This window comes from Aphelocoma coerulescens, chromosome 3 (assembly GCF_041296385.1).
Source record: "Aphelocoma coerulescens isolate FSJ_1873_10779 chromosome 3, UR_Acoe_1.0, whole genome shotgun sequence".
In the NCBI taxonomy this organism is placed as follows: Eukaryota; Metazoa; Chordata; class Aves; order Passeriformes; family Corvidae; genus Aphelocoma; species Aphelocoma coerulescens.
The window spans coordinates 8,814,037-8,833,005 of NC_091016.1; the positions used below are offsets into that span (position 1 = coordinate 8,814,037).

General features: G+C 41.6%; 1 protein-coding gene across 5 annotated transcripts in view; it reads left to right on the plus strand.

Annotated features, from left to right (window-relative positions):
* The window catches only part of MACROD2 (mono-ADP ribosylhydrolase 2), an 893,560-nt gene that overhangs the window by 773,348 nt on the left and 101,243 nt on the right, over window positions 1-18,969 (plus strand). For all 5 annotated transcript variants that reach the window (XM_069009015.1, XM_069009018.1, XM_069009017.1 and 2 more), the window contains exon 9: window positions 17,822-17,903. In XM_069009015.1, the coding sequence (XP_068865116.1) occupies window positions 17,822-17,903 (82 nt within the window). The remainder of the gene's footprint in view (window positions 1-17,821; window positions 17,904-18,969) is intronic.

An 18,969-nucleotide genomic window follows, 5' to 3' on the forward strand; every position in this document is an offset into this window, starting at 1 on the left:
GGATAAAGGCAAGGCAAGGCAAGGCAAGGCAAGGCAAGGCAAGGCAAGGAAAGGAAAGGAAAGGAAAGGAAAGGAAAGGGGAAAGGAAAGGAGAAAGGAAAGGGGAAAGGAAAGGAGAAAGGAAAGGAGAAAGGAAAGGAGAAGAAAGGGAAGGGGAAAGGGAAGGGGAGAGGGAAGAGGGGAGAGGGGAGAGGGGAAAGGGGAAAGGGGAAAAGGGAAAGGGGAAAAGGAAGGAGAAAGGGAAGAAGAAAGGGGAAAGGGGAAAGGGGAAAGGGGAAAGGGGAAAGGGGAAAGGGGAAAGGGGAAAGGGGAGAGAGGAGAGAGGAGAGGAGAGGAGAGGAGAGGAGAGGAGAGGAGAGGAGAGGAGAGGAGAGGAGAGGAGAGGAGAGGAGAGGAGAGGAGAGGAGAGGAGAGGAGAGGAGAGGAGAGGAGAGGAGAGGAGAGGAGAGGAGAGGAGAGGAGAGGAGAGGAGAGGAGAGGAGAGGAGAGGAGAGGAGAGGAGAGGAGAGGAGAGGAGAGGAGAGGAGAGGAGAGGAGAGGAGAGGAGAGGAGAGGAGAGGAGAGGAGAGGAGAGGAGAGGAGAGGAGAGGAGAGGAGAGGAGAGGAGAGGAGAGGAGAGGAGAGGAGAGGAGAGGAGAGGAGAGGAGAGGAGAGGAGGAGAGGAGAGGAGAGGAGAGGAGGAGAGGAGAGGAGAGGAGAGGAGAGGAGAGGAGAGGAGAGGAGGGGAGGGGAGGGGAGAGGGGGGGAGAGGAGGGGAGGGGAGAGGAGGGGAGAGGAGGGGAGAGGAGGGGGGGGAGAGGGGGGGGGGAGAGGAGGGGGGGAGAGAGGAGGGGGGGAGAGGAGAGGGGGGGAGAGGAGGGGAGGGGAGAGGAGAGGGGGGGAGAGGAGGGGAGGGGAGAGGAGGGGAGGGGAGAGGAGAGGGGGGGAGAGGAGGGGAGGGGAGAGGAGGGGAGAGGGGGGGAGAGGAGGGGAAGGAGAAGGAGAAGGAGAAGGAGAAGGAGAAGGAGAAGGAGAAGGAGAAGGAGAAGCAGAAGGATTTTAAAAGTTCAATCAAAATAGCTCTGAATTAAGGGAGATTGAACCTTTTAAATAAACACAGTGAGAACATGAAGGAAGTAGATGGTTCTGAAAGTTATGATGGGGTAAAAAAACCATAAAAACTCCTAAAAATTGTCATTTGTGTATTTGTCTTATTTCAACAGAGATCATGTTTTGGTTCTTCTGATTGAAAACATTTTCAATGGCTACTTTCTGCAGCTTTCAGGCTTCAAAACCTGTCTGTGGCTGTACTTTTTATTGAAAACCACCTTTTCAAGTTGTACTGATGTTCACTGAAGGAATCCTGTCTGCAACACCTCCCGACTCACTAGCTCGCATTGTGGACCCTCAGATCAACCAACTCACACTCACAGGAGTTGGCAACAGGCAATAGGATTTAAGTAATTAACTTTCCAGATAAACGCGGATAACAGGTCACGTTGAAACCTTATATATAGAAAGCCCCACAAAGGTTTCCAAGGCTACAGGCAAGATCCTCTCAAGATTATTTTTGAGTTTTCTGGAGCCTTTTTTCTTAGTGAAGGAAAGGTTAGGATAGTGATAGCTTTGTGACTGGGAGCTCCAGCCAACTGCAGCTCCTTGGCTTGCTCCATGCCTGGCAGCATTGCAGCAGCAGATCCTTCATTTCACTGGGATTATTCCCCAGTGCAGCATTCCAGGCTCCTATGAAAGAGCTCTTGCAGGGAAATGAAGCCTAGAAACACAGATCCAAGTGACAGTACATCCTGCGGCACATGGCAAGAAAAGTGCAGCAGAAAAAAGCTTGTTTCCAGAGCTGTTCCTTCTGCTGCTCCTTCAAATCATCAGAGCCGCTTCTTTGATGTTCCAGGAGAAAATGACCCATTCTACAAAAAAAGATGCCGCCTCCCTTTTCAGCACAGTAAAGACAAAATATCCATCCAGAGACATTTATATACAGCTAATGGCAGGAGAGATGTGACCCCTCTTCCATGGAGGCAGAAGTGTGCAATAGTCATCACAGGTGAGCCTGGCCCAAGTCCTCTCACAATTAAAGAAACCCGACTGAGTTCAGTGTGAACAGGTCAGAACCAGAGAAACCTTGCAAATCATATCGGGGAGTTTCAACCAGGTTGCCTGCCTCTGGTTTGGTGTTTTTCTGGTGTTCCTCAACTTCTGAAGAAGGGACAGTGCAGTCTTACTGTTGCCAGCTCTTGTGATAGTTGATGTTTCTCTGAAAGCTTGAGGTTTGAAGGCTTACAAGACAAAGATTTTTTTTTTTAAGCTATTTTATGTGTGCTTTTAATATGTTCAAGTCTTTTATAGTTGGAAAACACAGGTGAAAGCTGACCTGAGTTCCTAAAAGCTCAGAAATGACAAGGCAGAAGAGATGCCCACATTTATTAGTTTGTGAAATGCTGTGATTTTTTAAGCTGTCATCATTTAGGCTGTAAATATGGTGTTTACAGCCACAGTATGTTTTTAGTTCTGCAGACAGCATGAGGCAGTATGAACAGAATGCTGTGTTAGTCCCACAGAAGTTCAATTACTCCAACAGAATTTCTTAGTAGGTAGAGTTGCCTACTAAGGAGGAAGATGTCATCTTCATCCTGCACAGTAATTGAAAAATAATGAAAGTCTTCCTCCCCCAGGATAGCATCATCTTGCCATTGATCAAGAGGCAGTTCAAACCATCAGATGACATCCTTTGAAAACTGGCATTTTTAGAGATGCCACATTTGAAATGTTACAGTTATAGGACTTCCATTATATGTATTATAAATCCACATTTTAGAGAGTTGTAATTTAACCATATACAGTCACTGTGCTTTGAACTTGGCATAAAAATCACAGCCCTGGAGCAGATGTCTTTATAAGAGAAGATATTTGAGAAAATTGATTTGACTTTTCAGAGATTTAGACATGTTCAAGTTATCTCTCAGCACATTAGACGTACAGAAGTGAAATTTGAGTGAGCTACCAGACACAAGAATGTGGAGCTTTGGGTGGGTGTAACATGATCCACAGCATGATCCACATTTGATTTTGATAATGATGAATAATGTAAATGCAGGGACATGCTCTGTGGGTTTTAACATGGGACTACTGAACATTGGAGTCAAAAGCTAAATCAGTTGGAGTTGTCTCCAAGATCAGCTTTGTGAATGCTCCATGCATACTTGCAGGTGAAATCAGAAGTAACAAATCTGGAAGGAGCTGCTTGACTGCATAGGTGTTACAGTCATGTCCTCACTGGGTGATGTGGAAAAGGGCCACAAATTACCCTTTCTGTGAGATCAAGAACTCCCTGTCCTCTCAGCACTCGAGGTTGCAGAGAACTGGGAATAGGCTGGAATTATTGTAAAGAGGTGCCAGGTAGACTCACATCTGTTCTGGGAGTTGGTTGTTGGAATTGAAATGGTTTATCTACCGCATTTGCATGAGATATGTTTTTATTCTTTCTTTTGTTCCCCCTCCATCTGCAGCAGATTTACACAAGTATTACTGAACCTTTGGAGCAACTGCATGAAAGCAAGGTGTCAGGCGAGAGGCTTTGCTGCTGGAAATTGCTGTAGCCCTCCAGGAGCCACACTGACGTGCCCAGCCTACTCTGTCGCAGCAGCTGACTCTCTTTTGCCTTCCCTGCTCTTTCCCTATTTCTGTCTAGATAAAATGAGATAAAGATGTTGCTATGTGAGTGGGAAAGACTGAGAGCTCACCACGGAGCCAGGCAGAGTTAGAGCAGGAGCTGAGAAATGTTTTGACAGGCTTTGGGCACCCTTCACTTTGACCATGGGGCCCCCAAAGCTCAGCTTGGCCGTGGAGGTCTTGCGCAGCCACATGATGCTGAGAGCTAGTGTGGGATCTCACTGTGTTTACCTTATGGATAAGATATGCAGTGTAGCTGCCCCCAGAAAGGTTTGTAAGCTGACACTGTAAACCCTGTAAAAGGTTTCGTCTGTTCAAAGCCAGTCAGTTCAAATATCCTTCCTTTCTTTTCTTTCTTTTTAAAAATCTCTGAATTCATTTCTCTGTTTCAAATGGAGCAAATCAGTCCAAACTTTATAGAGCAATGTTGACCACATCAGATAGTCCCCACTCTTGTTTTCCTTTCTTCATTAATTGGAGAATAAAAAATGATGCTGAATAAATATACCTATCAGTTATCAAAGGTATAGTAGGGGAGTTGTTAATAGAGATGGGTGCAGTATGTTACAGACAAGGTTCTTTAAAACTCTTTAAATTTGAACATCCAGAAAGACTTTTACCAGAGAAATATCTTGGCTTGGTTAATCCCACAACCTAATTTATTTTATGGATAGGCATGCGTTTAAACAAATACAAGGCATGCATAAAATATCTCCTGATTTGAGAGCTATAACAAGGATGGAGGGTATTACCACCACGTCAGCTGGAAACATGGGGCTTATCTGTTCACAGGTGGTACTCAGGCCAGCTGTAAGTCATCACTGTTCCTGTTGACTAATCAGGAGAATGATGTAGTTTTATTGGTTTCTGGTTATTTTAGACGTTCCCCTGTGAATGTGATCATGGAGAAGCAATTTTGTGCAAGGCAGGGATAGCCAGGCTTATTTTTTTCAAGACAGATGCAACAGATGTGCTTGTAGAGACAAAACATGACCCTTGTGAAAGCTCCCTGAGCTCTCATTTGGGAAGGACAACTCATGGTCATAGCATCTCCTAGGTCACAAAGGATAGAGGGTGGGAAAACAAGCCCAGTCAGAGGGGGATTAGAGGGAAGCAAATCACAGTGATAATAGGGATAGATAATGATGATACCATCAAGTTCTTACATAATGCTTTTCACCAGGAGATCAGAAAATAATCTGAGATCCACAGCTCTTACAAAGATGAATGGGAATCCCAGTCCTGTGTTATATCCATTGTACCTGTTGCATCTTGTACAGGTTAAAGAGAAGGAGTTAAATCATAGCTAACACTAGTGAGCCACTCTTCAAAAATATTTTGTACAAATGAGGAGAATGCAATAAAGTGTTTGCAATCTCTCTATACAGTGTTAATTACAGAGTTTTGAAGGCACTGTATACCTGGTATATATTGTGAAGGACTCGGTAATGAATGGGTTTCCAGCTGAATTCCAAACAGGACCATTTAAAGATGTTTTACTGAAACAGAAGTGCCAAATCTCTAGGTTAGGTTTTGGCAGTAGACCAAAAATACATTCCACAAGAAGTGATTATTAGGTATGATTCATACAGTGCGTCCACAAGTGAAAATAATACTGCTTAGCTCTCAGAGCTCAAAGTGCTTTTACATTTTAAAAGTCCTGTGCACACATTAGTTAATTACTGGAATAAAATAAGTTACATTTTTGTGCATTTAGTGTTGACATTTTGACAATAAATGGTTTTGGAGACTTTATATGCATCAGTGCAGCTTGTATAAATTGTGCTGATGTTCTCAATTGTATTTGAGCAGCATCTTAGTAATTTAGATGCATTTTACCTTATGATGAGCAGATAGGTAGAGCAAAGGTTATCTTTAGATAGCAGTGTTCCATAAATAAGGCAACTTCTTGTCCTTTCTAATAAATCATAAATCTGCTCACTTGCTCGTGCTCTGCAATCCACGGCAGAACTAAACGCACTGGTGGAAGTCAAAACCCACTAAGAGCCATCATTAGTATTCTAGCTGCAGAAACAGAACTCCATCCAGAAGACAGATTTTGTGGAATTGGTATACCCAATGTTAGGCATAGGGACTTGGTAAAGTGCTGGAACATCTGCTGGCTATTTTCAGAGGACTGTCAGCCTATTACCACCTATTAAAATTAATTTTAAAGTGATCCCATAAAGATGAATCTTGTTTTTCACTTTCCAATCCTTATGAAAAGTGTTGGCAGTGTTGACATTTATATCCTATTGGTTGTTTTTTTTTTCCTAAACAACCTATATTAGACTTGCAGTATCCTCCGTGGAAGGCATCTGTCAATCATATCAGGCTGGCTTAATGACCTTTTACATGAGGACATTTTGGCTGCATTGCTATCCCAGCTCACAATGCCAAATCTATAATCATATCTGCTCTCAAGCACAGATCTTCCTTATTGGTCCTAGCCTCTCACAGCTACAAACATCCCAAAAGCAGGCTCTGAAGTGCAGCCATTCCACAAGTTGACCCAGTCACTAGCCCAAGTTCTAAAGTTTTTGGGAATAAGTATTTTACATCCAATTTGCCTGACTTTCTGCTCATTGTTCCTCCTGAACTCCCTTCTGATCAGCAAGAAACATGCAGAGGTTGCATTTAGGTCATGCCGACTCCTGGCATGGATTCTTTCAGGATGCTAGGAATCAAGCATTGCAAAATCTTATGAGAATAGCTCATCATTCTACAGTCACTATTTAACAAAAACGCCATTATTTTGTTGATGGGTGTACCCACATAGGGTGTACCTCCAGACATGCAGTAAGCAAATGATCCTGAGTTGATCTCATTTTAGGAAGAGACACTGGAGTGAGCATCCTGGGAATGGAAGTGTTTTTTCTAGCAGTACTGTAAATTTTGTCTGGTTCTGTCGTTTTCTGGTGGCAAAAAGATTATCTCCAGCATTAGAATGAGACACATACAGTATTTAAGAAAACCAGCCTTTGTCCTTGGAAAATGGTCTTTAATAGCTTGCATTAATTAGTTTAATTTGATCTCTAAATGACAATTTAATCATAAAACATTTTCTTCAAGGAGAGAGATAAGGTAATGTTTACATAATGAGATTCAGTAAAGGTTTTAGTAAGAGCAATGGTTTCAGAGCTGTTTCAAGTTACGCCATGTGGCCTTTATTCTTGGGAAAGCAGGTCTGTTACCCCTTCACTTTGCTTCCACGACAGGAGTTTTAATCACCTCATTGCGTAAGAATTAATAACTTTCTATACTAGTGTTATCTCTACCCATGCTCTTCCTCAAACAGAGGCTATATTGAGATGCTGGGAGGAGAATTTGCAGTACATTGCCGCTAATACAGGTTAGGTGAGCACTTTTCATCCCTTAAAAGTGCAGCTTTTATGACATCTGTTGAATTTTTGGAAGCCTAGATGTAGTCAGACAAAATTGGTGTCCAAGTGCTGCTGTCATCTTCCCAGCAGGGTGGGAAACATTTGCTTGCACTGATCCTAAACCCCTGTGAAATCATCAGCCTTTGGATAAAGAATGACAAATGTGAACATTAACGGAGGATGAAGGCAAGAAAGATAAAAGAAGTGATAGCAAACAAGGGAAATACTCAGTGGGAGTTTTGTTCTGGACTGCCCTCATTTACATTAGGTTTGAGGGACTTCACCAAGTCATGTATTTTGAAAAGCTTTCTGAGGTAAAACTTTCTGGGTTTTAGATGCTTATATAATTTTGTATGTGGGAGTCATCTGTCCTCTGTTGATGAAAATACTTTAAAAAGTTGAATTTTAAGACAACTTTGTAAGATCCAGCCAGACTTTTTTTCTTTGTCAATAATTGAGAAAATAACATGAAAACAGCTGGGAAGTATCCCAGCCCTCAAGGTGAGGGGAAACCTTTGCTCAACCTCAGTGAGAAAATTGCTGCTGAGTTTAGCATGACTGCCATTTTACCCTGCCTGTAACAGTGCACTTAAAAAGTTGTTTAAGCCATCATCATCTTCCAGGAATTGTTTCTCCTGCCCTTTCTGTGCAGTTCAACTATCGTGCACACTTCAGGAGCCTCAGCAACAGCAGTAGGCAGTTTGCTTTCCAGGACAATGGATCCCCATTGCTCTTCCTGCTGGTTCCCAGCGTCATGCGGTTCTGCCTCCTCCTGGCACTGCCTCTAGCATCCAAATTTAAATTATTCATAATTTAGGTGCTGGAACAGTTTGCCCAGAGAAACTGTGAATGTCCCATTCCTGGAAGCATTCCAGGAAAGGCTGGATGGGGCCCTCAACAACCTGATCTAGTGGTAGACATCCCTGTCCATGGCAGGGGGATTTGAACTAGATGATCTTTAAGGTCCCTTCTGACCCAAACCCATGATTTTTTGATCCTCATACCTGTCTGAAGGGTAGGAGGTACCATTACTTGATCTCTCTGTGTGGTTTTAAGTCCTGGGGCTGTTTTGTATTCAGAATCTTCCAGCAGCCACTAGGATAATGGCAAGGAGGTGATCACATTTCTGTGTTCAAGCATAGTTTGGTTTTTGAGTGGTGGAGTCTGAGCAAGTAGTGCTGATTCTTCTGCTGGCCCTGGGAAGGAGTGGGACTTTTATCAGTAGATATTATGAGGTACTACAACAGAACTGGTAAAAAACATCAAAAACATGAGAATTTTCCAAAGTGACGCCTTAATCCAGCAAAGAACTGGAGCACGATACTCTTGGGAATTATTCTACCACAGGTTCAATGCACAGACAGGTTTAGGATGCTCATAATCATAGGGAACTTTGGGGTCTTTAAGTCCAAGTTGTACTAAAAAGATAGTGAAAACTGATGTTGTAAGGTAAAATGTGATGCAAAAACTTGGCTTATGGGATCACAACACCCTGCTTGATTGTATGCCACAATTCCATCTTATTCAGCGGAGCTCCACAATGAGGATATAATGATAACTCTAAGTAAGCTCATGATTTATCTCCTCCAAAAAGCATGGTTGTTGTAAAACTGACTATCAGATATTTTCAGAGTACTACCCTTCACAAGCCCTTATTTAACACAGTTATATTTGCATGCACACCCTCTCTTCCCATTTGCCATTTGTCACTGAGATAGCAAATTACATTCATCAGAATCCATTCATTCCCCCAGTTTCGCTGAATACAGGATTATCTTGGCTGTGTCAGCTGCCCTATGACTGGGAACTGTGAAAAATGGAGGTCGCCTTCAGATATTCCAAACATGTATCTTCAAAGGACAGTAGGTATTAAGTTGGAAAAGATTAATGGGCTTTATGTCATCATGTTTGTGTGGCATAAAAGTGAATTGTGAAGATTGATGTGTGTCTTGGTAAAAACAAATGCATTCTTAAACTACTCTCCTGGCCCTAGCCTGACAAGTTTTAGTGACCATCAAAAGAAATATACTGAGACGTTCCCTTAAATCCTAGGCTGGTTTTACAGGTTTTTTCACCTTTAGGAAAACTAAAAACTTCTTGTAGTTGAGAACAAAACCACATGTGGACTATTAAGGAGTGGTTATTTTATAGTCTGTCTGTGTTTATATTAGCACAACAGGACTGTCACATCTTATTTGTCATATCATCGTGTAGTATATAAGTAACTGGAACATACACAAATGGCCAACAAAAAAAATTTTAATTCCTCTGAAAATGCTGTTATATTTTTCTGTTTGAGATCCAGGTTCATTCCTTAGGATAACTATTCTGCTTGTCAGGGAGATGCTTTGTTCACGCAAAAAAAAGTAACAGCTCAGCACAAAGAAGGCCAAAATGGAAAGCTCTACCTGCCCTTGAATAATACACTGAATTTACAAAGTATTGAAGGTATTCACAGAGTGAATTCTCTCACAAAGAATAAGTAACTTTTAAAAAACAATCAATGTATAAGGGAAAAAGAGTTATCAGTATTGATTCACACAATATATGGATGCATTGAAAAGATATTTCCACCAGAGGAAAAGCAGTGATATGCAGTGAAGCTTGTGAACTTTGCATGTGACCATTGATGGGATTTTTTTTTTTTTTTTTTTAAATCTGTAGCATCTTTGGTCAAAAGAGAACAGGAGAAAAAAAACCCAGGGTCCTAGTCTACTTCTGCTGTTTTTGTTTCCCTGTGACCTTGGGCGCATCAAATCTTTACTTGGTGGCAGGAATCTATCAGAAATATAACAAAAATGGAATGCTGACCTGTGCTTGACTGTGGGTAAAACTTCTCCACTGGGAAGTTTACAGGTTTTAATATGATTCAGTTATGTGGAGAAAGGCTTGGGCCATAGTGCTAACTGCACTGATGTGTCTGGTACCTGTGTGATACTGGGAGTATCAACAGCCCTCAGCTGTTGAAGATGAGCAGACCTGTAGGAACAGGCAGAAAGGACAGGGAGAGACATTCTGGCCATATTTTGAATTTTTATTGAGTTTCACTGTTAAGTATGTTGCTACTTCATTTTGGTTTAGAGGCAGAGATTGCTGCAAAGCCTTATGTACTAGGATGTTGTTTGTATTAATATTTTAAACTGGTAATAAATATCTAGGGGGGCGTTTGTTTTTGTTTTGTTTCGTGGGATTGTTAAATTGCCATTGGACTTTTAATTATCTTTCACTCCAAGCTAAGTATGTGTTCCATCATGAAGTAGGATATTAAAGTACTAATAATAACTTTCCGTTTCTGTTTTTTAACTACAGTAGGACCACCATAGTAACCACTCCGCTCTGTGATGAGCATAAATAATCTTATAATTTATATGGTTTGTATTATTCTTTTCTTCCATGGCTAATTAAGTAATGGGATGGTTTAAATAAGAGTTGCTTCTTCACAGCTAGTCCTTCACAAGTATTTGCTCTTGATGTGACACCATAACGCTCCGTTAATACCCTTACTTGTAGGAGGTTTGCAGGAATGTGGATTTTTATGTAGGCTTTTGCTTTGGATTCCAAAGAATCTCAAAATTCAAATCCATGAAAACCAGAGAGCAGTGTCCTGAGAGAGTACATTTCTCCCTGGATGGAAGGGTAATCCAGAGATGTCCTATTTGCCTGAAGCTGGGCTCATTTGGATGATTGTAAGGTCAAATAAACACAGAGTGTTTTGGCTCAGGTCTTAAGTGGATTTGAAGCTGTGCCAAGAGAAAAGCTCTTAAGGCTAGGTGAATAGCTTTGTGAACATCATCACACAGTTCGTTGATTGTCAAATTCACCGTATCACCAGTCTGACACCTCTGCCCTGCTTAAATCTTGTTCTGAGGATGGAGGCAGCACCAAAGCTTTCTAGTTGCCATAAATACGTGACTGAAGTTCTTTTTGAGAGTAATTCTGCAATCATAGATCATGATGTCATGACAAAAGGAGCCAACAGTCAGCTAGGCTTTATGCTCTAATGGTTTCTGTGAAATCAGTAATAATACCAGGAGGCTGAATTTTAATTTACAGTGCTATGAAATGAATAGTTTTTATAGGGCCTGAAGCATTCAACTTCAGAAAGTGTGTGAAAACTTCTGACCTCAACCCCCCTGGTTTCCAAGGGGAGATGCAGTCCTCTTTGCTCTGTTTGGTTAGACAGGCTGCTGTCTGGACAGCCAGCCAGATGTTCATGGTGCTCAGGAAAGGTAGCATCTCTGGCAAAGTGGATCACAGCTGCTGGGTGGTATATGGCAGATGCCTGTGTTATTCTACAATATTTCCATCTGTTGGTATTTCCATCTGTTGGTTGCAATAGGATTACCAGAGGATCAGATCAGGCAGAGGGTAGGCTGAAGGGGAGACTGTCAGCATCAAGAGAGAGCATCATCTATCAGTTCTTTAGCGGGGCAGAAAGAGATGTTGGTCTCTGTACTTCTGTATGTAGTCAGTTCAGTGCATCAGCTCAGTTACAGGTAGAGAGGAGCTCTGTCAGAAAAACAGAAGAGATGGAAAATACAGTCTCTGGAGATAAACAAGAGAGAGATACAGACTTCAGAACAGAAAACTGAGCCCTTGTCACAGAAATAGAAGAGATTTTACATCATATGCAGGGACCAGCTAGAACACTCCTACTCTGGTCCTAGAGTGCATTAAAAATCTCTTGCTCCTTATTCTGTGCTTCTCACAGCTGAGATTTTGATTCTGTGAGAGCATGCCATGGAAACCTGATTTAGGTTGCTTTGTTCTCACTGGTCTCTACAAGGTAAGTTTTGCCAGGCAGTGAAAGCTAACTGGGCTGCCCATGCAGTCATGGTCCAAACAAAGGAAAATGTTCAGCATTGATGAATTATAGAAAGGTTTGGGCTGGGAGGGGCCTTACAGACCATCTCGTTCCAAACCCCCTGCCATGGGCAAGGACATCTTGACCAGGTTGCTCAAAGCCCCATACAACTTTGAAGGTTCAGGGCTCCTTTCTTACAGGCAATGTAGTTGAGACATATTGATGGGTTCTGGCAGCTCTGAACTGTAACTGTTAAGGACATCTTTGAGAAAGTATGTAACATTCAGGGTAATGAAATGTCTCTATCCGAAGAACTTGAATTCTTGAGGAGGTAAATGCTCTGTCTCATGCTACAGAGTATAGGTGCCGATCCAAGCATGCTGAAGTCAATAAAAAAATCTCTGGTTTGCTTCACTGAGTTTTGAATTAAATCCATGGAATTTTGATAAACTAAAAATGTTTCAGCAAGCTTCTGGTGTTCACTGTTGTTTTATGACAGTAGATCCTGATGTGATCAGGCAGGAGTGTTTCATGAAAGGGATTTGCTACGCCTACAAAGAGCAAAAAGCTGCTCCCTTCTCTTTGTTGTTTATTATCATTCATTTGATTTGGGATTGGGAAAAAAAATTTTGCAAGTTCACATTGTTTTTCTATTGTGTATTTTCTGGTAAGATTTAAGTGATGATGAAACTTTTTGTCACATATAAAAAGCAGTCACTTCCTGCTACATAAATGTCCTGGTACTGGAGACATACATTAAATACTTGGGAGTGCTGAAACACAGTTGGGTTTGTTTTCATTGCAAGCTGTTATTTCATTAGGACACAGACATGGAAACACTCCCTATATGAAATAGTCTAGAATGCCTTTTGATCAGTGTTCTACTTCAGATCTGTGTTTGATATATCCAGCTTGGCACTTGGGTATACGTACAGCTATACCTATGACAGCATTTGACATGTCGTGTGGATTGTGCTTGGCAATAACTCTTTGAAGCAATGCATAAGTGCACAGCTAGGTATTCCTGTCCCCTAGACAGACAGGGAAATGAAGCCAGGGGAATCACACAACCTGCCCGAGGCCACAGCAAAAGAGCTGAGATAAAAACATAGATATTTTTGATGCTAAAATATATAGAGAATCACAGACAGGCTTGGGTTGGAAAGGACATTAAAATTCATCTCATTCCAACCACCCTGCCATGGCAATGGACACCTTCCACTAGACCAAGTTGCTCAGAGCCCCATCCAACCTGGCCTTAAACACTTCCATGGATGGGACATCCCCAGCTTTCTGGGCAACCTGTGCCAAAGCCTCACCACCTTCCATATTCTACAGTAAGGAATTTCTTCCTAACATCTAATCTTAATCTCTTCTCTTTCAGTTTAAAACCATTCCCCCTTGCCCTATCTCTATAAGCCCATGTAAGAAGTCACTCTGTCTTTTTTGTATAGATACAGCTATATATTTGTATAGATTACAAATTCCTACTATAGCAGCAGCTGCATGCAGAGATGTACATTTAAACATGCAGTGTCCTCCCACACACTGCAGTAGAGGGCAGGGTCCTTTAGTAGGACTTCAGGCGACCCTCAGCAAGCTTTCCATCATTTCAGTGTGTGTCACTGAGCACCCACCCACCCAGCCTTCCATGGAGCTCTCATAGACCATCAGTGGTCTGTGAGTGAACTCACCCAAGGTGCAGCAACACACCAGTAAATTGAAAACTCATAGCATGTAAAGTGCTCTCAAAGTCACCAACTAACAAAACCCCAAAGATCAAAAACCAGGAGGAAATATTTTTGCCACTTTCTTTGCACTAAGGTCAGTGCTGCTGCTATTAGACCAACTATGCTTTTATACCCAAAGGAGGGGTTTTCAGTTCATGAAATATGGCTGTACCCTTCTAAAATTCTGGTGTTAGGGTCCATTCTACTGCAAAAAGTGTGTTCAAGACCAGTCTGAATCAGATCTAGTGGCATGTGTTCTTGTCCATGATGGGGGGATTGGAACCGCATAATCTTTAAGGGCCCTTCCAACCCCAGCCATTCTGTGATTCTTAAAAAATAGCCTGAGTCCTGTAAGCTTTGCAGAAGTTTACTAATTCTTATCAAGTGCTGCTAACAAAACCACCTGGAAGCTATCCCCATCAAAACTAAATAAAGCCTGGCAAGGAGAGCAGGGCCCAAGGTAAAAAAAACAATCAAATGTACTCACAGCCGTGGGCTGTGAAGGTGCCTACTAAGTGAACAGCTCATGCATTTTAACTCCCGTCTTCCTGTGCTGCAGTGCTCTTGATTTTGGAGTTCTTTGATCCACCTATTCATAGTTGCGAAGTGAGCAGAATTTAATCAGGCTCTGACAGGGCATGGTTGATTTTAATACCAGCCTTCAAAAAAGAGCTGTCAGTCAGGGGCGAGCTTTAATACCTTCAACATGGAGCTCCTTTACACTTCTGCTGCAGTTGAGTGGTGCTTGTTCAGCAGTGGAGGAGCTGGGCATCTGCAGAAGGCACTGGGGGTTATCTGGGCACTATCGGGGGAGTCCATGGGGGCTATTCCTCACCCTCTCTAAAGGGGTGGTATGGCACTCTAATGAAGCTGGCATTTTCACACCACATGAGAGGAGATATTTCCTTGTTGAATAAGGAGCAGCTTTCCTAACTGCACATCCCAAAAATCCTGCTGAGCTTTTGTGGGCCAGCAGGCAAAGTAGGTTGATAGTTACGTGGTTTAAACCTTTCCTTATTGTAGCTGAAATGGTCATAGTGAGGACAAAGGTTACTTTCCCTACCTAATCTCAAGTTATTTTAGCTGGGGATGTTAGATAAAATAGTCAGTGACTGGAAGAATGATAGAATAGGGTTTAATTTCAGATTTACTATCTGCCAGTACATGCCATTCAATCAGATAAACACAGGATTTCAGCTGTCATCACAATATCTTATGCATACTTAGAGCAGGTTTTCTCACACCAAGAAGAAAGGGAACAGGTTTATATATAAGATGTGTACAGTCAGGAAGCTATACATTTTGAAATAGTCTACCATTTCTAGAGAGATTCCCTATTTTTAAATTAGGGAATTATATTAGAAGTAGTAGAAATTCTCATGGAGAAGTTTTATCATTTTCAGCTGCACTGAATAAATAAAAGTGAAGGGAACACCTTGAGAAGTTGGACTATACAGAATGAGCCAAATGTCTATAGGATTTTCAGCAGAGAATATGAATCTATGTAGAGACTCAGAAACTTCTCTGTGTGGGAATATTCTTCCTCCTCTGCTTTATACATTTCCGTCCCTGCTCTTTGTCTGTTCTGGTTCATTGGGCTTATCACTTTTAATGCTTGAAAGTCTGCAAGACAGAGATGGACGATGACAATCTAGCAACACCCCAGCAATATCTTAATCCAATTTTCACAAGAAATGTAATTTAAGCAGTGGCTGATTAAAGCTTCCCTCCTGAAAACACCCAACTTAGGCAGAATCATAGAATCGTAGAATGGTTTGGATTGGTAGGTGTTAGAAGCTTAACAAGACGAGAAGCCCGGGCCCCTGGCAGGGGGAGAGAGAAGCAGTCCAACCATTATGGTTGATAAGAGCAAACTCCGTTTATTAGCAGCCCAAAGGCACTTATATAGTATACCAGCTTGTTAACTCCTAAGTGGCTTAAAGCTTATCAAAACACATTTCTATTTCTACATAATTGGACTTACATTGGCAAGCTTCCATAGTCTTGTTATGATTAAAAGAATTCGGTGTCCATCTCCCTCATTCACTCCCGGATAGTACAGCTGCACTGTTTCAAAACTCCCTCTTTGTTCTCAGCCCTGCTTGTTATTCTTCACACAGGGACTTTCCCATGGAAAGTTTTCTCACACACGAGCCTTTAGCTTCCAGGCCTATTGCCTGCATAGTTCTTTTATTGATCCCAATAATTCTATTTTCCAACAGGTAGGGACCTTAACAATCGTGTTAGGTAAAATGTAACACTTCTTGGCAATGAGGTCTTACATTATTAATTTGTGAGTATGGAGATGAGTATGGCTTTTTGGCTTGAGCCCATAACTAGTATTTGAGTTTTTTATTATAGCCCTTTTGAAGAGCAGCTGATGCCATGGTCCAGCATATTTTTAAGGTCCAGCCTGGTTTGTTTATGAGGGATGCACAGAACAACTTGGCTCTGTAAGCATCATATGAGCAGAAAGCAGCAGGCAGTTTTCTTGCTGACAAATCTGCCAATAGGCTTCCCTGCTCTGCTGTGCTGCCTTCTGTCCTGCTCACAAGCCTCCTTCTTCCTTAACACCGATGTAGCTTGCACCTTCAGTCTCATAGAGTGTCATAGAATCAGTAACATTGGAGATCTCCAAGGTCTTCAAGTTCAACCTTTGAGTGAATTCCAACTCTCCCTCTAAACCATATTGCAAAGTGCCACATCTACTCATTTTTTGATCATTTCCAGGGATGGGAACTCTATCACATCCCTGGGGAACATGTTCTAGTGCTTAACCACTCTTTCAATGAAGAAATTTTTCCAGATATCAAGCATGAACCTCCCCTGGTGCAACTTGAGGCCATTACCCCTTGTACTATTGCTAGTTGTGATATTACCTACCTAGGCTGATCATTGAGGTTTTGTCATCACCTTTGGTTCCGAGATGTCCTTGTTAGAAGATGCTGGTATTTTCCAGCATAACCAGTGCTTGCCGGCTTTAATCCCCTTCTTTATTCTACTGGGCTGCTCAAAAATTATGTCCTGAGCTGTTCAGCATAACAGTGTCTTTGAAGCCAAGACCTGGACTTCACTTCTGAGACCAGCTGCAGCAAAAAGACAGCATTTTCTACTGAAGATAAGGGAAAGAATTCACGTCTTGAGAGCTTTCCTCTCACCGTTTCCCTGCAGAGGGAGGCTTATGATTTTTCTAGCACATGCAAAGGCACTCTTGAGGAGTTCTGCTATGACAGATTGTCTTATTGCCCATGGAAACACCAGGACAGCATAAGATGCCAAATTTCCTATTGCTTGTGCTTCATCCCTATGTGGTTAAGTTCTTATGCACTTCAGAGAAGAAGATGATAACTGGGTTGCAGGTCCCTCAGCTCAGCAGTGAGAGGGTCTTTTTGCTTTCCACAGACCCCTCCAAGCTGGGTTTTGGTTAGAGGCATTTTGTGCTGGGCAGTGTAAACAAATAACATAAAGGAATCACAAGGCTGAAGTCCAGTGTGGGTGTTTTTCAGCCTTAAAGGCTTTTGATTTCTGGGCTTTGCTTTGTTTTGCTTTTTTTTATTTTTGGTCTGTTTCAGAAAAGTTGTTCACATACAGTGATCTCCCAAAGAATTTATTTGAACTCATTGGTGGGTGGTGCATACATTATGGGCTGTGGTTTCACTGATATGCTCAGCCTCGCTAAGTAGATGACATATTAAATGTTTTATTTACCCTGTGTGCTACCTGTCATCTAATCAGCTTTTGTGTTCTGCTGCATTCTGTTTGTATTATAGCGAGAATAAATGGTTTCATGTAAATTAAAACCACATGAAACCTTTTAAAGCCATTTTAAAATACTAAATGGGTTTGCAAATAGGTTTGTCAGACAAGGGTTGGAAAAAGAGCTCTTTGCTTACCCATTTACTCTTCTATATGCTTATTAGAAGTCCCTATGTGACTTTTTCATCAAACTTTGCATCCCAGTTCTCATCTGGAATGCTGAAGTCATTTATACTGTGCTCAAGAGCAGTTTGCATAAACAGGAGGTAATTAACAAAGAATACAGTTGTGAGCTGCAATTTCAAAGGTTATTTTATAAATTACAACACAGATGTACAATAAAGTCAAGAAATGTAGCCCTGTTTTCTTGTTTGCCTGGAGCATAAAAGCGTGTTAGCTTAAAAGTTTCTTTGCCTTTATTGACTATTGTTGCCAATAAGGATGATTTTGATGCTTTCACTGTGAATCATTTTTTCTTACAGGTGGATCGTATCATCTTCTGCGTCTTTTTGGAGGTTGACTACAAAATTTTCAAGAAGAAAATGGGCGAGTTTTTCCCTCTAGGTAGGTATAGTAATCAAGTACCATTTGACTTTAAAAAAGGATGCAGCAAAAATGCAGCAGATGGCATCTTTTCTTCTTTCCAAAGCCAAATATTGAAATGTGAACTTTCTTTAAAGATCAGCTGCACATAGAGGCTCTGATCCTGGACAAATGCAGACATCTAAAATGTGTGAACCATTAAACTACTTGTAATACTGCTTTTGTATGCTCAGTACGGCTAATCCCTTTATTCCTTGCTGTATCTGTATCTTTTCCAAAACTTGGTGTATGGCAGTGGCTCTCTTGACTCTTGAGAAGGAAACGATTTGCACTAATGTAGCTCCTAGTGTATATTCGTTTTCCACACACTTTGTACACACTTTGGTTTTTCATTAACAATGCTGGTAGGGTTTCTCTGGGTCTGAAAAGATACTGGGATGAGAACCCAACTGTGTCTGAATGAGGACTTTAAACTTGAGCTGTCCCTGTGCAAGAATGAATGGGAGAAAGATGGCTCTCACTGGAGCACTTGGGAAATGTTAGCCATTCATCTTGGATTTCACACAGGAGGTTGCTTTCTAGATTTAAGGAAACCTGGTGGATAGTAAATTTGCTAATCCCCCTCCTCCTATAAGCCTGTGATTTATTTTGATCATACATCAATAGAAATCTGCTCTCCATAATTTTATCAACCCTAAAATGCCTCCTATTTTATTTTGCTTTGTGCTGACATCAGTCTGACTACATGTGAAAAGATCCATATTTTAGTATTTTGTTTTATCTCCCAATATCCCCCATCCTGTCTGTCTAGTGGAAACAGCCCTGGAGTAATAGGAAGCAGAGCTTTGGTGTGTTCAGAGTCCCATTAATTTCACAGGACTGTGTTTTCACTGTAGCTACAGTGGTTTTTTCCTTTTGCTTTGCCTGGTAGCATGGAAATTGTGATATTTTTGTCTCATCTCACTAGAACAAAGCTTTTTTGTAGATGACTTTGTAATCACCAGTTTGGAGTGATTGGCAGCTGAAACTTAAAGACCTATTGAATTATTCAGGTAGCATCGAATGATGTCTAACCGCTTCATAATAT